Genomic DNA, 14729 nt, shown 5'->3' with positions numbered 1-14729 from the left:
CCAAACATGTATAGATTCTTTTTTATTTAAGTGGTGAAAAAAAATCCTGTCATTGTAAATCTCCTATGAACGGGCAGGCCCCCCACTGCCATGCCAACCCATCAGCGCCCCGCAATCACGCGTGTTAAATGTCGCACTCAGACATTGACAGCGGCATTTAACTTGATAACAGCCGCGGGTGGATCTCGGATCCACCTGCGGGTGTTAGAGGCACATGACAGCTGATCAAATCAGCTGATATGTGTAGGGAAACATGCGGACTCAGCGCTGGAACCCGCATCAAAGAAAGGAACACAACCTTGGACATATCTATACATCCAAGGTGGTGAAGGGGTTAATATTATGAAGAAGTTAAGGCTATGTTCACACTGCCATTGTACATTGTGTTTGTCTGTTTCGATTTAGAGGAACAGACTAATGAAACTAATGTCAAAAACTGATCCATCGCATAACTGATACAAAAAGAAAGCTGAGGAACTATCCAGGTTCCGTTATGTGTTTCTGGAATGGAAGAAAAATTGCATCAGATAGAACTATTCTTTCCAAAAACTGAAACATAACAAACCCAGATTGATGCCAGAATTATTAGTTGGTCCGACGTGACATCATCCGTGACTCACTCCACAATGATGACGTTGTATGGAGCCTTCAAATCAGAAGAGATGCTTTAAATGCCGTCAGGTAGCAGACAGTTCGAGGGCTTCAGTCAGGTGGCCACTGACTATTGACATAGCTGCTGGACCAGGGTCTTACAAATCAAGTTTGCTCATCTCTAGTATAAATACATATTATGATAGTTTACTATTTTGTTCAAGCGCAGTGATTTTGAGATATTTTACAAGATAGAATGGGGTGGTGGCTATTCATGAGCCAGGACCCCTTCTCATTAGAGGCTTTGTACACCGCATTCCAAGTTTTGAGGCAAATTGGATATAAATTTATTAAAGATGTAATTTTTTGTTTTTCCAATAAACTCATGGATGGTATTGTCTCTCACGGCTCTTTGGATCACTGAAATCAATCTCAAACACCTGAGATAATTAGTTTGCCAGGTAAGCCCAATTAAAGGAAAACTACTTTAGAAGGATGTTCCACATTATTAATCAGGCCACAGGATTCAAGAAATATGGGAAAGAAAAAGGATCTCTCTGCTACCGAAAAGTGTCAAATAGTGCAGTGCCTTGGACAAGGTATGAAAATATAAGATATTTCATGAAAACTTAAGCGTGATCTTGTACTGTGAAGAGATTAGTGGCTGATACAGAGCACAGATCAGTTTGTACAGATAAAGGCATAATGAGAAAGGTTTCTGCCAGACAAATTCATCTGATTAACAGCTTCAAAAATACCAATATAAAGCAACAAACAGGTATTTGAAAATGCTGGTGCCTCTGGGGTCCCGAGAACCTCAAGGTGTAGGATACTCCAAAGGCTTGCAGTCGTGAATTAATCTACCATTCGGCCACCTCTAAACAGTGCTCACAAGCAGAAATGGTTTTAGTGGGCCCAGACATACATGAACACTAATTTTAAAACAGTCTTGTTTACTAATGCGTGCCGTGCAACCATGGATGGTATAGATGGATGGAGTAGTGGATGGTTGTTGGATGTCCCAACAAGGCTGCTACGTCAGCAAGGAGGTGGCAGTGTCATGCTTTGGGCCGGAATCATGGGGAGAGACCTGGTACGGCCTTTAGGGTCACTGAAGGTGTGAAAATTACCTCGGCAAAGTGTATAGAGTTTCTAACTGACCACTTTCATCCATGGTACAAAAAGAAGGACCGTGCCATCCGTAGCAAAATAATCTTCATGCGTGACAATGTACCATCTTATGTTGCAAAGAATACCTTCGAGTCATTGGCTATTATAGGCATAAAAGGAGAGAAACTCCTGGTGTGGCCACAATCCTCCCCTGACCTCAACCCTATTGAGAACCTTTGGAGTATCCTCAAGTAAAAGATCTATGAGGGTAGGAGGCAGTTCACATCAAAACAGCAGCTCTGGAAGGCTATTCTGACATCCAGCAAAGAAATTCAAGTTCTTTGCATTGGACACAATGTTATTTGTAGATCACACATTTGTCATTTTAAGACATCTAAAGAACTTGGATCTACCTGAAATAATTACCTGTCCACATCCAGAATTATCCTGAAGGTAAAACATATGTATATCAAAATACAGTTAACACTTTAGTAAATTAAAGTGATCTGATCATTGACTATATATCTACAGCCACAAATGGAATTTATCACTACACCTCCAAATCTATTGCCTCCTATCATATATCATTTTGCAAGTAAGTAATTCAGGTCCCATATAAGATCACCTTCTCACCCCGTGTTCCTTTACGAGCTTTATCCATATACCGACCTGACGGCTAGTTATTGATTCCTGGTGGAAAGTAGAAGGTTTTATGCCTCAAGGTCAGTCTAATAAATCTATAGGAGTGGGATAGATCCATTTATTGAACCTTTGCGGAAATGATTCATGACATATTGTTTTCCATAGATTTTTAAACAACCTTTTTCCATGTTTCCTATGGACTTGAAGAATCGGAGTACCAAAATTGCCTGATTCCCATGGTTGTGTGTAAATTGTCTATTATGAAGGTGAATTTATAGCAAAGTTTAGAAGGTGAAGTGTGTGCGTTGAACTCCAGGACCTGTGCGCTTTAATATCCCCAGGTTCTGGTGTGTAGTAAATCACAAAACATCTTTATGAAATTACCTGAATTATTTTGAGACTTCACTTTTCCAGCTGACGGAGAACTCACAGCTCAGCAAAGCGCATGATGCCAGTATTACTGCGAGTTAGTTAACTGGAAAAGGTGGAGGCGATATTAATCAAAAATGGATTTACTGGAAGTGAGTTAAGCCTGGAATGTACTTGCAGTGGAGCAGATTTATGTTTTGCCTGGTTCACAACTGTTCTCTGTGGTTATTATTTATCATGAATTTCGAAAATTATTTATGGAATTAATTATTATTTATGGCATAAATAACCATGGCTGGTGCTAGAAATATAGGCAGAATTTAAATGACCATTTATTAGTTTACAACCATGAAACGAGGAGAAGCTGAGTCGTAAATGAAGGCGCAGATTTCTATGAGCAGTCAACAAATAAGAATGAATATGTGTGTATTTCTAGATATATATTTCCCATTACCAATATTTATATATATAGCACCCTGCAAATGCATTTACACCATTCATTTTGTTTTCCATAACCCTAAAGCACAAATACTTGTACATAATCTGGAGCCAGTTTCATAGGAATCAGTCCACAGTAAAACCCCTGAAATGGAATGGTGAACATAGAAAATATACAAAAAATTAAAAATTATATATATATTATAAGAAAAATGATCCCTGCAATTCCCCCCTTAATCTTCTTTCCTTTTATTTCTTTTTGCCTCACGTTGCAATTTGATGGAAAATCAGAAGAAAATTAACACTAGTAATCACCGCAGGTTTTCTACAGGACTGTTAGCTTCATGAACTTGCAGAAACCCTCATGAAATGTGGGATTTCGTCTTTTGTTTACTTTATTATAATTTCTAGTTTTAGTGTTTTTTTAAATGGTACATCTATTAGACAATTATGCTCTGAACCTTATGAACTGATTGGAACGAAAGGTGCTGAGGATGCGGTCACATGCTAGAACTTGGCCAATCAAGCTGAGAGGCACAATAGTTTGCTTACATTAGGTATATGAATAGCAGTAGCTGAGATGTTAACTTTAGAGGTTGTAAGAGACAGTCTAATTAAAAGGAGGTTTCCTTAGTGACAGGTTCCCTTTTTAAGGAGTTTTCTGGGCACAGACAATCCCTGTAATGAATCTCCAATTTTCTTTTTCTTTCCGGCTCCCCTTCAGCCCTCTGCTGCCATTCCTTTAGTCTATTACTGTTTACATCCTGAACTTCCTGCTAATTCTCCCACTTTGCCTCTAGACTACTTTTCCCAAGAGGCAGAACTGTATCTGTCCCACAGCTCACACACTATGCTCACTACACCTATAAAGCACCATCCTGAGACTTCTATACAGTCTAAAGATGGATCATTGCACACACAGTTTCTCCTTCCTAGCATTCCTCCTACTATGTACTATCTAGAGATTCTCCTGCAGTTAGTAATGCTAAAGTTTTTGATACCAGCCCCACACAGGCTCAGTATACTGTAGGGTTATTGAGTTGTATAATATATTCAGTTATTGTTATGTACTCTAGCATTCTGGGATGCCCAGCTCCATTCCCTCTGGCCAAAGTTGGACAATTAGTTGTCCTTTGTGGAGCCTGCGCTGTTATAGCTGCTGGCTGAGTCCTGCCCATCTGCATGCAGAGCTGTGCTTGACTGACAGCCTCCATTCCTCAGGAGCGGTGTCCTGTCACTCACTGAGCGCAGCTCCGGAGCGGCTCATTCTCCCCAGCTTCTCTGCAGCAGCGGTCGCATGGATGACAGCGGGGGACACCTAGGAGAGGTGAGTATAAGGATTTTATAATTTTATTCTTAATTTTACAGGTGGGGACTCTGAGAGTACACTACTACTTCCCTCATCATGGTCCCTGCTGGTGCTGATCACAGCGCCGACAGGCAACCATGATGAGGGCAGCGTTCAGCATCGGCGCTTGGGAACAGCGCTAACTGTAGCTCTGATTCCCAGGCGCCCGTCCGTGTGATCCAGATGCGGCACACGTGCTGCACAGGGATGCCACACGTAAAACTCACATGGGCACACAGGGCATGGATATCTCCGGTACCGTTTTTTCCGGTACCGGAAATATCCGGACTTGTGAAATCAGCCTTAGACTTACAAATGCACTCCCCAAGTCGCTGCAAGAGGCAAAAGGATGGCACCAGGTGGGGTGACTATACATGAGAAATTTATACTCACTTTTCAGTCGCGGGCTAGAGGGTCGCTTTAACCCCTTACGACCTTGGGATTTTCCGTTTTTGCATGTTCGTTTTTTGCTCCCCTTCTTCCCAGAGGCATAACTTTTTTATATTTCCGTCAATATGGCCGTATGAGGGCTTGTTTTTGCGGGACGAGTTGTACTTTTGAACCACACCATTGATTTTACCATATAGTGTACTGGAAAACAGGAAAAAAATTCCAAGTGCAATGAAATTACAAAAAAAGTGCAATTTCACAATTTTTTAATTTTTTTTTTAAATGTTCACTATATGCTAAAACTGACCTGCAATTATTATTCTCCAGGTCATTTTGAGTTCGCAGATACCAAAAATGTTTAGGTTATTTTTTACTTATGTGGTGAAAAAAAATTCATAAGTTTGTAAAAAAAAAAAAAATGGTGCCATTTTTCGGGTTCTGGGTCTGGGTGAGGGCTATTTTCTTGCATGCCAAGCTGACGTTTTTGATACCATTTTGGCTTAGATACGATGTTTTGATCGCCTGTTATTGCATTTTATTGCAGTGTTGCAGTGACCAAAAAAACGTAATTCTGGCTTTTATTTTTTCTTGTTACGCCACTAACAGAACAAATTAATTCTTTTTAGATTTTGATAGATCTGGTGTTTTGAACGCAGTGATACCAAACGTATATTTTATTTTTTATTGTTTCATTTTGAATGGGGCAAAAGGGGGGTGATTTGAACTTGTATACTTTTTACTTTTTTTTTTTTAATATTTTTAAAAACATTTTTTTTTCTTCTTTTTACTGGCTTTAATAGTCTCCATGGCTTCAGCCCTGCTATGTGTAGCAAAAATCACCATCTGCTATGAACGCCGGCCATGGGCCATCTGACCCCCAGTTGTCATGCTAAGACATCGGCGCCCCGCGATCATGTGACCGGCCCATTTTCCTTTTTGTAATTTTTAAAATGTAAAAAATGACAATATTTTTTTTTTCCTCTAAAATACAAAGGAAATGTGTCATCTTTAACTTTAGGCGTTTTAGAGATCATTTCATCTTCAACTTGCCAAACTGTTCACAACAACAGTAATTTTGACCAGGGGTGGCCAAACTTTCTCATACCACTGTTTATTATAACTTATTATACTAGAAATGCCCCTTTAAATTACATTTCTCCATGAATAAAAGTATTGCAATTTTTGCATTTGACTCTCTCAACTACAATTATATATTCTGTACAGTATCTAAAATGATAGATAATTTCAAAAATATGATTCTAACTTTGTAAATGACAAATTACTTGTATTATTTAGAAAAAAGATTTGAGAGTCCTCAGTGGTTGATACTACTACACAGACTCTTCATCAGTCATAGAATAACACAAAATCTGAAGAGTCACATGCAATAGATAAGACAAGTGACGTGAAGCAGAATTATGGAAGGGTGAGAAACAGTTGTCGCTGTAAATATTGGAACAGTTCATAGATAAGGAGTGTGAAAGTTTTATTGTCCTGTGATTGAGGTATGGTCCATGGTTGTGATGCCCCCAAATGGTCTGAGGAGCACATTCCTTAGTTGATATAGAAAGACAAATCTATGCGACATATTCATTCCTGCACTGAGTGTGTCAAAGGTTGTCATAAATTTGTGCTCCCAGATTTTTCTGTCTCTCTGAAATTTGAAATTACCTTTTAATATCAGTAATTTCATGTCCATGATGCTGTAATTAGGGATACAAAAATGCTTGGCTACAGGTAGATCTATTCTTTTTTCTTTTATTGGGTAGTGATGAGAATTCATCCTTGTTCTACATTTTTGCCCTGTCTCCACTACATACAGACCCCCAGCTGGACATTTTATACATATAATTAAGTACACCACATTAGATGTGATGCAGCTGAAAGTACCTGGGATCTTGTAGTCCTGATGTGAGTTGGGTATCTTTATCTTGTCTGTGGTCATTATAAATGGACAGGTTTTACACTTTTTCTGGTTGAAGGGAAAGGATCCTGTAGCTGTTGGACAGGGAGCTTCTGACAATGCTTTCTTTTTAGATTTGGGGACTGCCTAAAACAGAAGTGGGGGGGTCTGGAAATATGGATTGTAATCGGGCATCTTTTTGTAGTAAGGGTTGTAGTTTCCGTGCAGCTCTTCTTAGCACCTCCAGATTTGGATTGTAGGTAGGTGACTACTAGAGGCACCCGGTTGCTTTCTTGTTTAGTTTTGTAATGTAGGAGATGATTCCTTGATATTCTGGTGGCTCTTGTAATCTGGTTCTCAATTGTTCTGATTCAAAAAGGTCTTTCTGAGGCCACCAAGGTGTTTGTCTCAGACTCTAGCCATAGGGTTGGGACATATCCGATTGTACCTGATTGCTTGGCTGTAGATAGAGTTTTTTATGTGTTTTGGATGAACACTTTCCCATTTAAGGTATGTTGGACGGTCAATTGGTTTCTGCTAAAGGACGTCTCTATTTCATTGTTTTGATGGTATCTAAAAAGTTAATTTCTGTACAGGAGTAGTGGAGTGTTAGGTTGATCGTGGGATGAAATTGATTAAAGTTTTGATGGAACGTCTTTAGCCGTAGCTCAGACTCCGTCCAGATGATTAAAATATCGTCAATGAAACGATAGTAGACCTGATGGGACATGAGGACAGAAAGTCACTTTCAAGCTTGGCCATTCCTGATTATTATTCCTGATCAATTCCTAGTATTATTTATACGTTTGTGTTGCACCATTGTTGTCTTCTGTCTCTGACTGTAGCAAGCAAATCTTTAAATGTGCAGTAGTGTTGAAGCGAACAGAAAAGACCAAGCGTACAATAAAAGTATTTTTTTTTAATATGCTGGGAATTTCCCCTGTGCGCCAGCCACATCAGTGAGCTCCTGAGATGGGTTCACGCGAAGAGTCAGCGACCTGCGGTTTCTGAGTATTGTCTATAATCATCTTACTTACACATAAAAGAGAGGATATCCCACTGGTGCGCAGCACAACAACAAGTTCATGTTCCTTTTTGGCTCGACTTTGCAGCGTTCCTTGCTTACTGGCTTTAAAGATTTGTTTTAACTTTAAACACACTCCTCTTTTTTAACCTCTGTGGTATGCAATCTCTGTGCTCCAGTCTCACAAGGATGTGAGGGATGAGGCAGACATATTGCACTCACTTAGCCCAGAAACAGCAAGCGTGATGAAAGCGAAAAGAGACCCGCTTCCCCGTCCTGCTGCTTCTCTATCAGCAGTGAAGCCTGTTCGTGTAAGTACTCGTTTTTTCATTATATTTCACATGTCTACTACCACTGTAGACTTCTGATCCATATATTAAATGGCCCTTTTCTACTATGTGTCTGACACTTGTCAGCCTCTTACTGTATTTTCTTAGAAATTCTTACCTTTGCTAAAAATACCTTAGTAATTGCAAAACTATTAACAAGGTCACATAGATATACAGGGAATCTCAGCAAAACTGTCCAAGGAGAACGTATACATGCATAGACCTTTAAGAACATACAATGTGACCTTATAACTACAGTAATAACCTGAAGAGCAAGAATGGCAGGAAGGCAAGGATGAATTTCCATGATATATTTGTGTACAGTAAGTAAGTACAGGTACACGTGGAGATAATGGAAGGAGATAAACACGTTTAGTACATGTGACCTCGCCATGAGTCCCAAATGCATGCATCTTACGACAGTATTGATGCATTGAGGAAGCAGTTAGGCGATGTTCACACGCTGCATTTTTTTATGCAACTAAGAAGCTGCATTTTACAGTACCCGCAAAAGCTATGAGATTTCAGAAATCTCATGCATGCGCTTGTTTTTTTTTCCCCCCAGACTTAATTTGAGCATTGCAGTGATGTTGAAATCTGCAGCATGTGATTTTTCAGCGTTTTTGCAGCGTTTTTTTTTTTTTTTCACCCATAGAAAGCAATGAGAAAATGCAAAAACTACAGCAAACGGGTTTTGCTGTGCTTTTTCAGCACTTTTGGTGAATAAAACTAACTTAATTAAATATTTACTGTAGACAATTCACACATGTAATGTCACCAAAAAATGCTGCTAAAAACGCAGCAAAAACACACCAAATAATGCCGCAAAACGCAACAAAATGGTTTTGAACTCATTTTTACTGCCAAGAGAATAGGTTTTGGCTGCAGAAAAAAAGCTGCAAAAACGCTGCGTGTGAAAATAGCCTTACAGTAATGACATAGTGACATAGATGATAAGTGAGAACAACAAAGACATACTGATAGGAAATGAAAGAGGTTGTCCACTACTTTTATATTGATGGCCTATCCTCAGGATAGGTCATCAATGTCTGATTGGCCGGGGTCCGACACTCAGCACCCACCCCGATCAGCCGATACCGATGTCAGCAGCTGCCGGCCGGAAGTGCTTACTTGCAGAGCTGGCCATCTACCTGTAGTGGCCAGGGCTTGGTACTGCACCTATTGATTTTGAATAGGAGGCAGATGTGTAGTACCCTGCGGTGGCCACTACAAGTAGACGGCCAGCTCCGCAATTAAGTACTTCCGACCACCACCAATAACAACTGATCGGCGGGGATGCCGGCTGTCGGACCCCGGCCGATCAGCCATTAAAGACCTGTCCTAAGGATAGGCCATCAACGTAAAAGTAGTGGGCAACCTCTTTAAGTATGTGAGCCCCAATAGGGACAGTGATGACAAGGTCTGTATAGCGCTGTGAAGTATGATGGAGCTATATAAGCTAGCATATTAAATAAGTACAGCAGACATCAGGTAAATTCCAGCACTTGTCATTTCTCTACTGTTTTGTAAGTGTAGTTTGAAGAATCCAAAATTATTATTTTTTTGTTACCATAAAAACAAGGATTAACATTTGTTTTTGGAATAAAATGAATAGAGACATGCTGTGGTCTACCATTTTTGTTAAGGAGCCCTACAGGGTTACTCCACCTGCTGTTGTATAACATGTATTCTGTAATAACTCTAAACTGAGAAAAAATCGCCAGTTACACTGCTCCAGATTCTGGGATTTAGTATTGTTCTGGGATTATTTTCTTTCTGTATAATTCTCCTTGAAATTGGCTTTGATGAGGATGGGTTCACACTGGGTAACTAAAGGAGAACTACTATTTGCTTTCTATACAATATTAAGTATTACACAAAAAAAAAGACAAAAAGAAAAAACGTTGCCTCGCTGATGACATCTACTGTGAAGCAAGTGCTTGGGCTTTAGCACTTTTACTCACTTGAATGCTACTTTGTAATGTGATTAAACAATAACCACATGTGAATTGCTGAATATTATTAGTCACGGTGAACTTCAAAAGAGGCTCCTGATCACATTGAGGTATCCCCTTGACAAAGCATATGGCGAAACGAGCCAGGGTGCGGCCATCATTTAGAGGTTGTATAATTATTCACATTTTATTATCTGCTATGTACTTTTATTAATGTGGTACTGGAATGTTGAAAGTTTATATCTATGTAAAGCGTGTGCTCTATAAATTACTTTATGGCAGATTTTTATGTATGTAAACCTTTTTGTGACTGTGCTTCTTAATTTCTGACTGCATGTGTGTGATGTACTTCTTTGAATTACTTATATAATTATATCATTTTTTTAGATGTTTCTTCTAAAAAAATTATTTTCAATCTTATCTAGTGTAGTACATTATAGGTGCTACGCAACATAGTCAAGCAAACATCATGGCCCGTGTTCATCATTTTATACTCACTCTTAAGAAAGAGTGTGCTAAAGTAAGATGCACCAAATTCATTAAGAGGTGTGCACCTTCTTATTAATTTGGCACATCTTTCGGCTGCCATGAACCACTACAAGAACATTGGCTATGCCCACTCACGACTAAACTCTGCCCACTTAAAAAAAATTGGCAGAGCTGACTAGTTCTGGCCTTACAGAGACAAAAGTCGCAAAATTTTGAGTTGAGCAAACACTTGTAACATTTTAAGAAACGTTATGCCAAAATAATGCTACATAATATAATATTAATATATATATATATATATATATATATCTATCTAATCTCATATATAGATAATATAATAATTAGCCTCGATCCTGGCCATTTACTTTTCTGCATGTCTATGAAGTAGCTGTCTCCTTCCATCTATATGTTCCGATAAATTGCTCTTGTTTGAGGAATGGAAAGCCTCTGTAGAAGTCTTTTTTTGCTTGGTCTTGTATGTATTGGAAATATAATAAAAGAAAAAACTTGATTGATAGGTTCCCTTTAAATGTCAGTCAGATTTAAAACATCTGGTACTTATGCTTTAAGTTGGTTTTACAGTAGCCAGACTATCACTCTTTTGGGAGGCCAATACCTTTTATTTTTATATTTTGCATTAAAAAACTATTAATAGGCAATAATATGTTCTGTTCTAGGGATATGATAAATCTGCCATATTCACATCCATTGATAGTGGAATATTGGTGAATTCGTTCCTCAACCTCCTTACCTTCATCATTGTATGAACTTTGCCTTAATGTCACATGCAATAACATTGTAGCCATCTTGATGTCATCAGACTGTCTCCATGAAGTGTGATATATGACCATGACTGATGCTAATTAGCTACCATGCATGTGATGACTTTGTATGCTGGAACAGACTCAAACACTTTCCATATCATGCAGCGGAACCAATGCTTTTAAAGTGACCCATGCAGGCGTTACACTAAATCTATGTTTGCTTTAGTATTGCAATTAAAGGGGATTTATAATCAGATTGAGAATACAAACTGCATACATCATTAAATATATTTTTTAGAAGTGATGTGGCTGGTGTACTTACTGTGAAAATACACGTCATAATAGCTGTGTTTTTTTAAATTATCACACCTGATATTAAAATGAGTAGTTTATGAGCCTCGCTATAGTTACACTATAATGCTTATTTCAATATCAAAATTATATAGCCATTTTGACACGCCCCCAGAAGAAACAACGGTGAAACGCGCGTCAGGGTGTAGGGATGCAGCTCCAGTTCGTATTTACCCACGTAACCAGTACATTCAATCCTTAGGTAATATATCTACTTTTATTCCTATAATTAAACTGTAATAGCTGTATCTGGCTTGGTCCATGCTTTTTTCTGGTTCTGGATGCATTTTGTGAGTGTACTTTGTTTATATGGGCATTTTTACTACACACATTGTTAATAAAGATAGGCATTTGTGGTAATGATAAGTGGCGGTTTTTACCCCAGTATTTTTGCCATGTGCAACCTTCTCAATACCATGCTGTCTTTTTGAGTATGTAATCTTATTTAATCCATTGATTTGGGAAGTATTTTTACATGTGCATGAATTCTAACCATACACATTCAGCATATATATGACAATCTGGAGCTGAGTTCCCTCTGGGCTACAGGCACCCTTTTATAAATGATTCTGTATTTATTATTGAAATAAACTAATAAAGTAAATATTTTTATGAATATATTTTTGCGTAAAAACACTTCTTGATTTTTTCTTGATCTCAAATTTCCAATATCGTAGAGGTCAGTATGTTTTACTTTCCATATCATGCAGCGGAACCAATGCAGTTAAAGCGCCCCATGCAGACGTTACACTAAATCTATGTTTGCTTTGGTATTGCTATTAAAGGAGATTTATCATCAGATTGAGAATACAAACTGCATACATCATTAAGTATACTTTTAGAGTTGATGTGCCTGGTGTACTTACTGTGAAAAATACATGTCTGAATAGCTGTTTTTTTTTAAGTTATCCCACCTGATATTAAAATGAGTATTTTATAAGCCCTGCTAGAGATACACTATAATGCTTATCTCAATATCAGAATTATATAGACTTCTTGACAAGGGTTTACAAATTAAGTACACCATTGTCATCAGATTTAAAAGATCTATTTATCATTGTATGCATTTTATATTGTGAAATCTGATACCATGTCTGCTTAGATATTGAAGGTGTACTTGTACCATTGCAGTATATTTTGTAATGCTATTGCTCTGTCCTCCACTTAGCCAGATGATGTTTGTAATGAAATCGGCAATAATGTTTCCTATATGGGATCATACAAAACCTGACAGGAGGTCCGTAAGGGTCTTGTTAAAATCTCTTGGTACAGAATTATGGTTTACATGGATGAGGACATTCTCTGTCCTTTTTGGTTTTAGGTTACATTGATTATTTTAGAATGTCTGTATGACTTAATTTGTAAAGTGCCTGAGGATATGTTGTGTGTCCATATAAAGCATATGATTAAAATCCATTAAACAAAAAAATCTTATTCTGCTTTTTACATATTTTGCTTTTTACACTGATAATACGAGCCGTAAGATAATATTTTCGGTTTTCTGCAACTTACTGGACAGTTTTGCTGTTTATACTGGGACAGACAAAGCAGAGCCATCTCATATTTAGAGAGGAGGTGATATAATAAAGGTTCTGAAATACTGCAGGAGGATTATTACATAAGACAAAATAACGAGAGCTGATATCACAATGGTCTTTGCAGGGAATCATAGCAAAAAACTGTATTTTACAGTACCATAAATAATATTATTATTATTATTATTATTATTAAGTTTGTTTATTTACAATTTCAAGCAACTGTAATGGGAAACCTTGCTTCCTCCCAACCTAAAGAGGGGGAATTAGTCCTACTGGTAATTGTATTTCCAGGAGTCCATCATGAGAGCACCATCAGGAGGTAGCTCTGCTTATCCTTGATAGGGACAGGAGCACACGAGAGGTTAAATAGTCCCCCACCACCACCCACCAGTGATCTTTTCAATTACCACACCAGGATGGATGCAAAGTTATTTATTGAACTTCATTCTACCTACATTTATCTTATATAGCAGAAATTAATCCAAGGGAGGGAATATAAGGAGTGCTGTCATGATGGACTCCTGGAAATACAATTACCAGTAGGACTAATTCCCCCTTTCCGGGACGTCCCTCCTGACAACCATCCAGGGCAGGATAACTGCTTGGAGAACTTTCCTCCCAAAGGCCGTCTGTTGGTTTGACAGAATGTCCTGCTTATAATGCCTACAGAAAGTGTTCAGACTTGACCATGTTGCTCTGCAGATCTGGTCCACAGAGGCCTCTGCTCATTCGGCCTATGAAGTAGAGATTTCTCTTGTTGAATGGGCCCTGATGTTCTCTGGAGGAGTTTTTCCCTCTGAAGAGTAGGCTATACTGATTGCAGATTTTATCCACCTTGCCAGTGTAGATTTTTAAGTCTTTTTTCCTCTGTTCCTACCCCTGAATTGAATGAAGAGGTCAGAATCTATTTGCAAATCCTTCGTAGCGATCGTGTACTGTAGAACCGTTCTTCTTACATTCAGGGAGTGAAATGAACGCTCCTGGTGATTTTTAGGATCCTGGCAGAAGGAGGGCAAAACGATCTCCTGATTCATATGACAGCTTGTCACTACTTTGGGCTCCCCAACCTTTGCAGCTTGCGTTGGTAGTGACCTTCACGTATGGGGACAGAATCCATGGTTTTCCTGTCTAGATTCATTGGAGAGGTCCACCAACTCAGGGATTCCTTCAGTTCTGTCGATAATCTTATTTTCTTGTCAAGATTGCCTGGCTGTCCGTCCCAGGAAGATAAAATTGCCTGTTGCAAGTCCCTTATGTGAAATTGGCGCCACAGAACGCTTTATATACAAGATGTCATTAGACCTAGAACTTTCATTGCCTCTCTGAGGGATATTCGTGCCTTCTTCTAACAGGACTGAATTTTTGCTCTGATCTCCACCTGTCTCTGTTATGGGAGAAAAAGGTGAACTTAGTCCTAAATCCAAAAGGACTCTAAGAAAGATCTTCCTTTTCTCAGGCCTGAGGTCTGATTTTTTCCAATTTATAATC

At 38.6% G+C, this 14729-nt stretch overlaps 1 protein-coding gene across 6 annotated transcripts in view; it reads left to right on the top strand.

Annotated features, from left to right (window-relative positions):
* The window catches only part of TJP1 (tight junction protein 1), a 486079-nt gene that overhangs the window by 240362 nt on the left and 230988 nt on the right, over positions 1–14729 (top strand). Inside the window, exon 1 of one of the 6 annotated variants that reach the window (XM_073652937.1) lies at positions 7969–8126. The exons of the other annotated variants lie outside the window; for them this stretch is intronic. Coding sequence (XP_073509038.1) covers positions 8061–8126 — 66 coding nt within the window. The 5' untranslated portion in view covers positions 7969–8060. Of the gene's footprint in view, positions 1–7968; positions 8127–14729 lie in introns of those variants that run through there. 6 annotated transcript variants of the gene reach the window in all.

This window comes from Phyllobates terribilis, unplaced genomic scaffold (assembly GCF_046119375.1).
Source record: "Phyllobates terribilis strain yellow unplaced genomic scaffold, ASM4611937v1 Scaffold_11__3_contigs__length_659146591, whole genome shotgun sequence".
In the NCBI taxonomy this organism is placed as follows: Eukaryota; Metazoa; Chordata; class Amphibia; order Anura; family Dendrobatidae; genus Phyllobates; species Phyllobates terribilis.
Note: the sequence above shows the minus strand (reverse complement) of the source record. Positions and strands in the feature narration are given on the sequence as shown.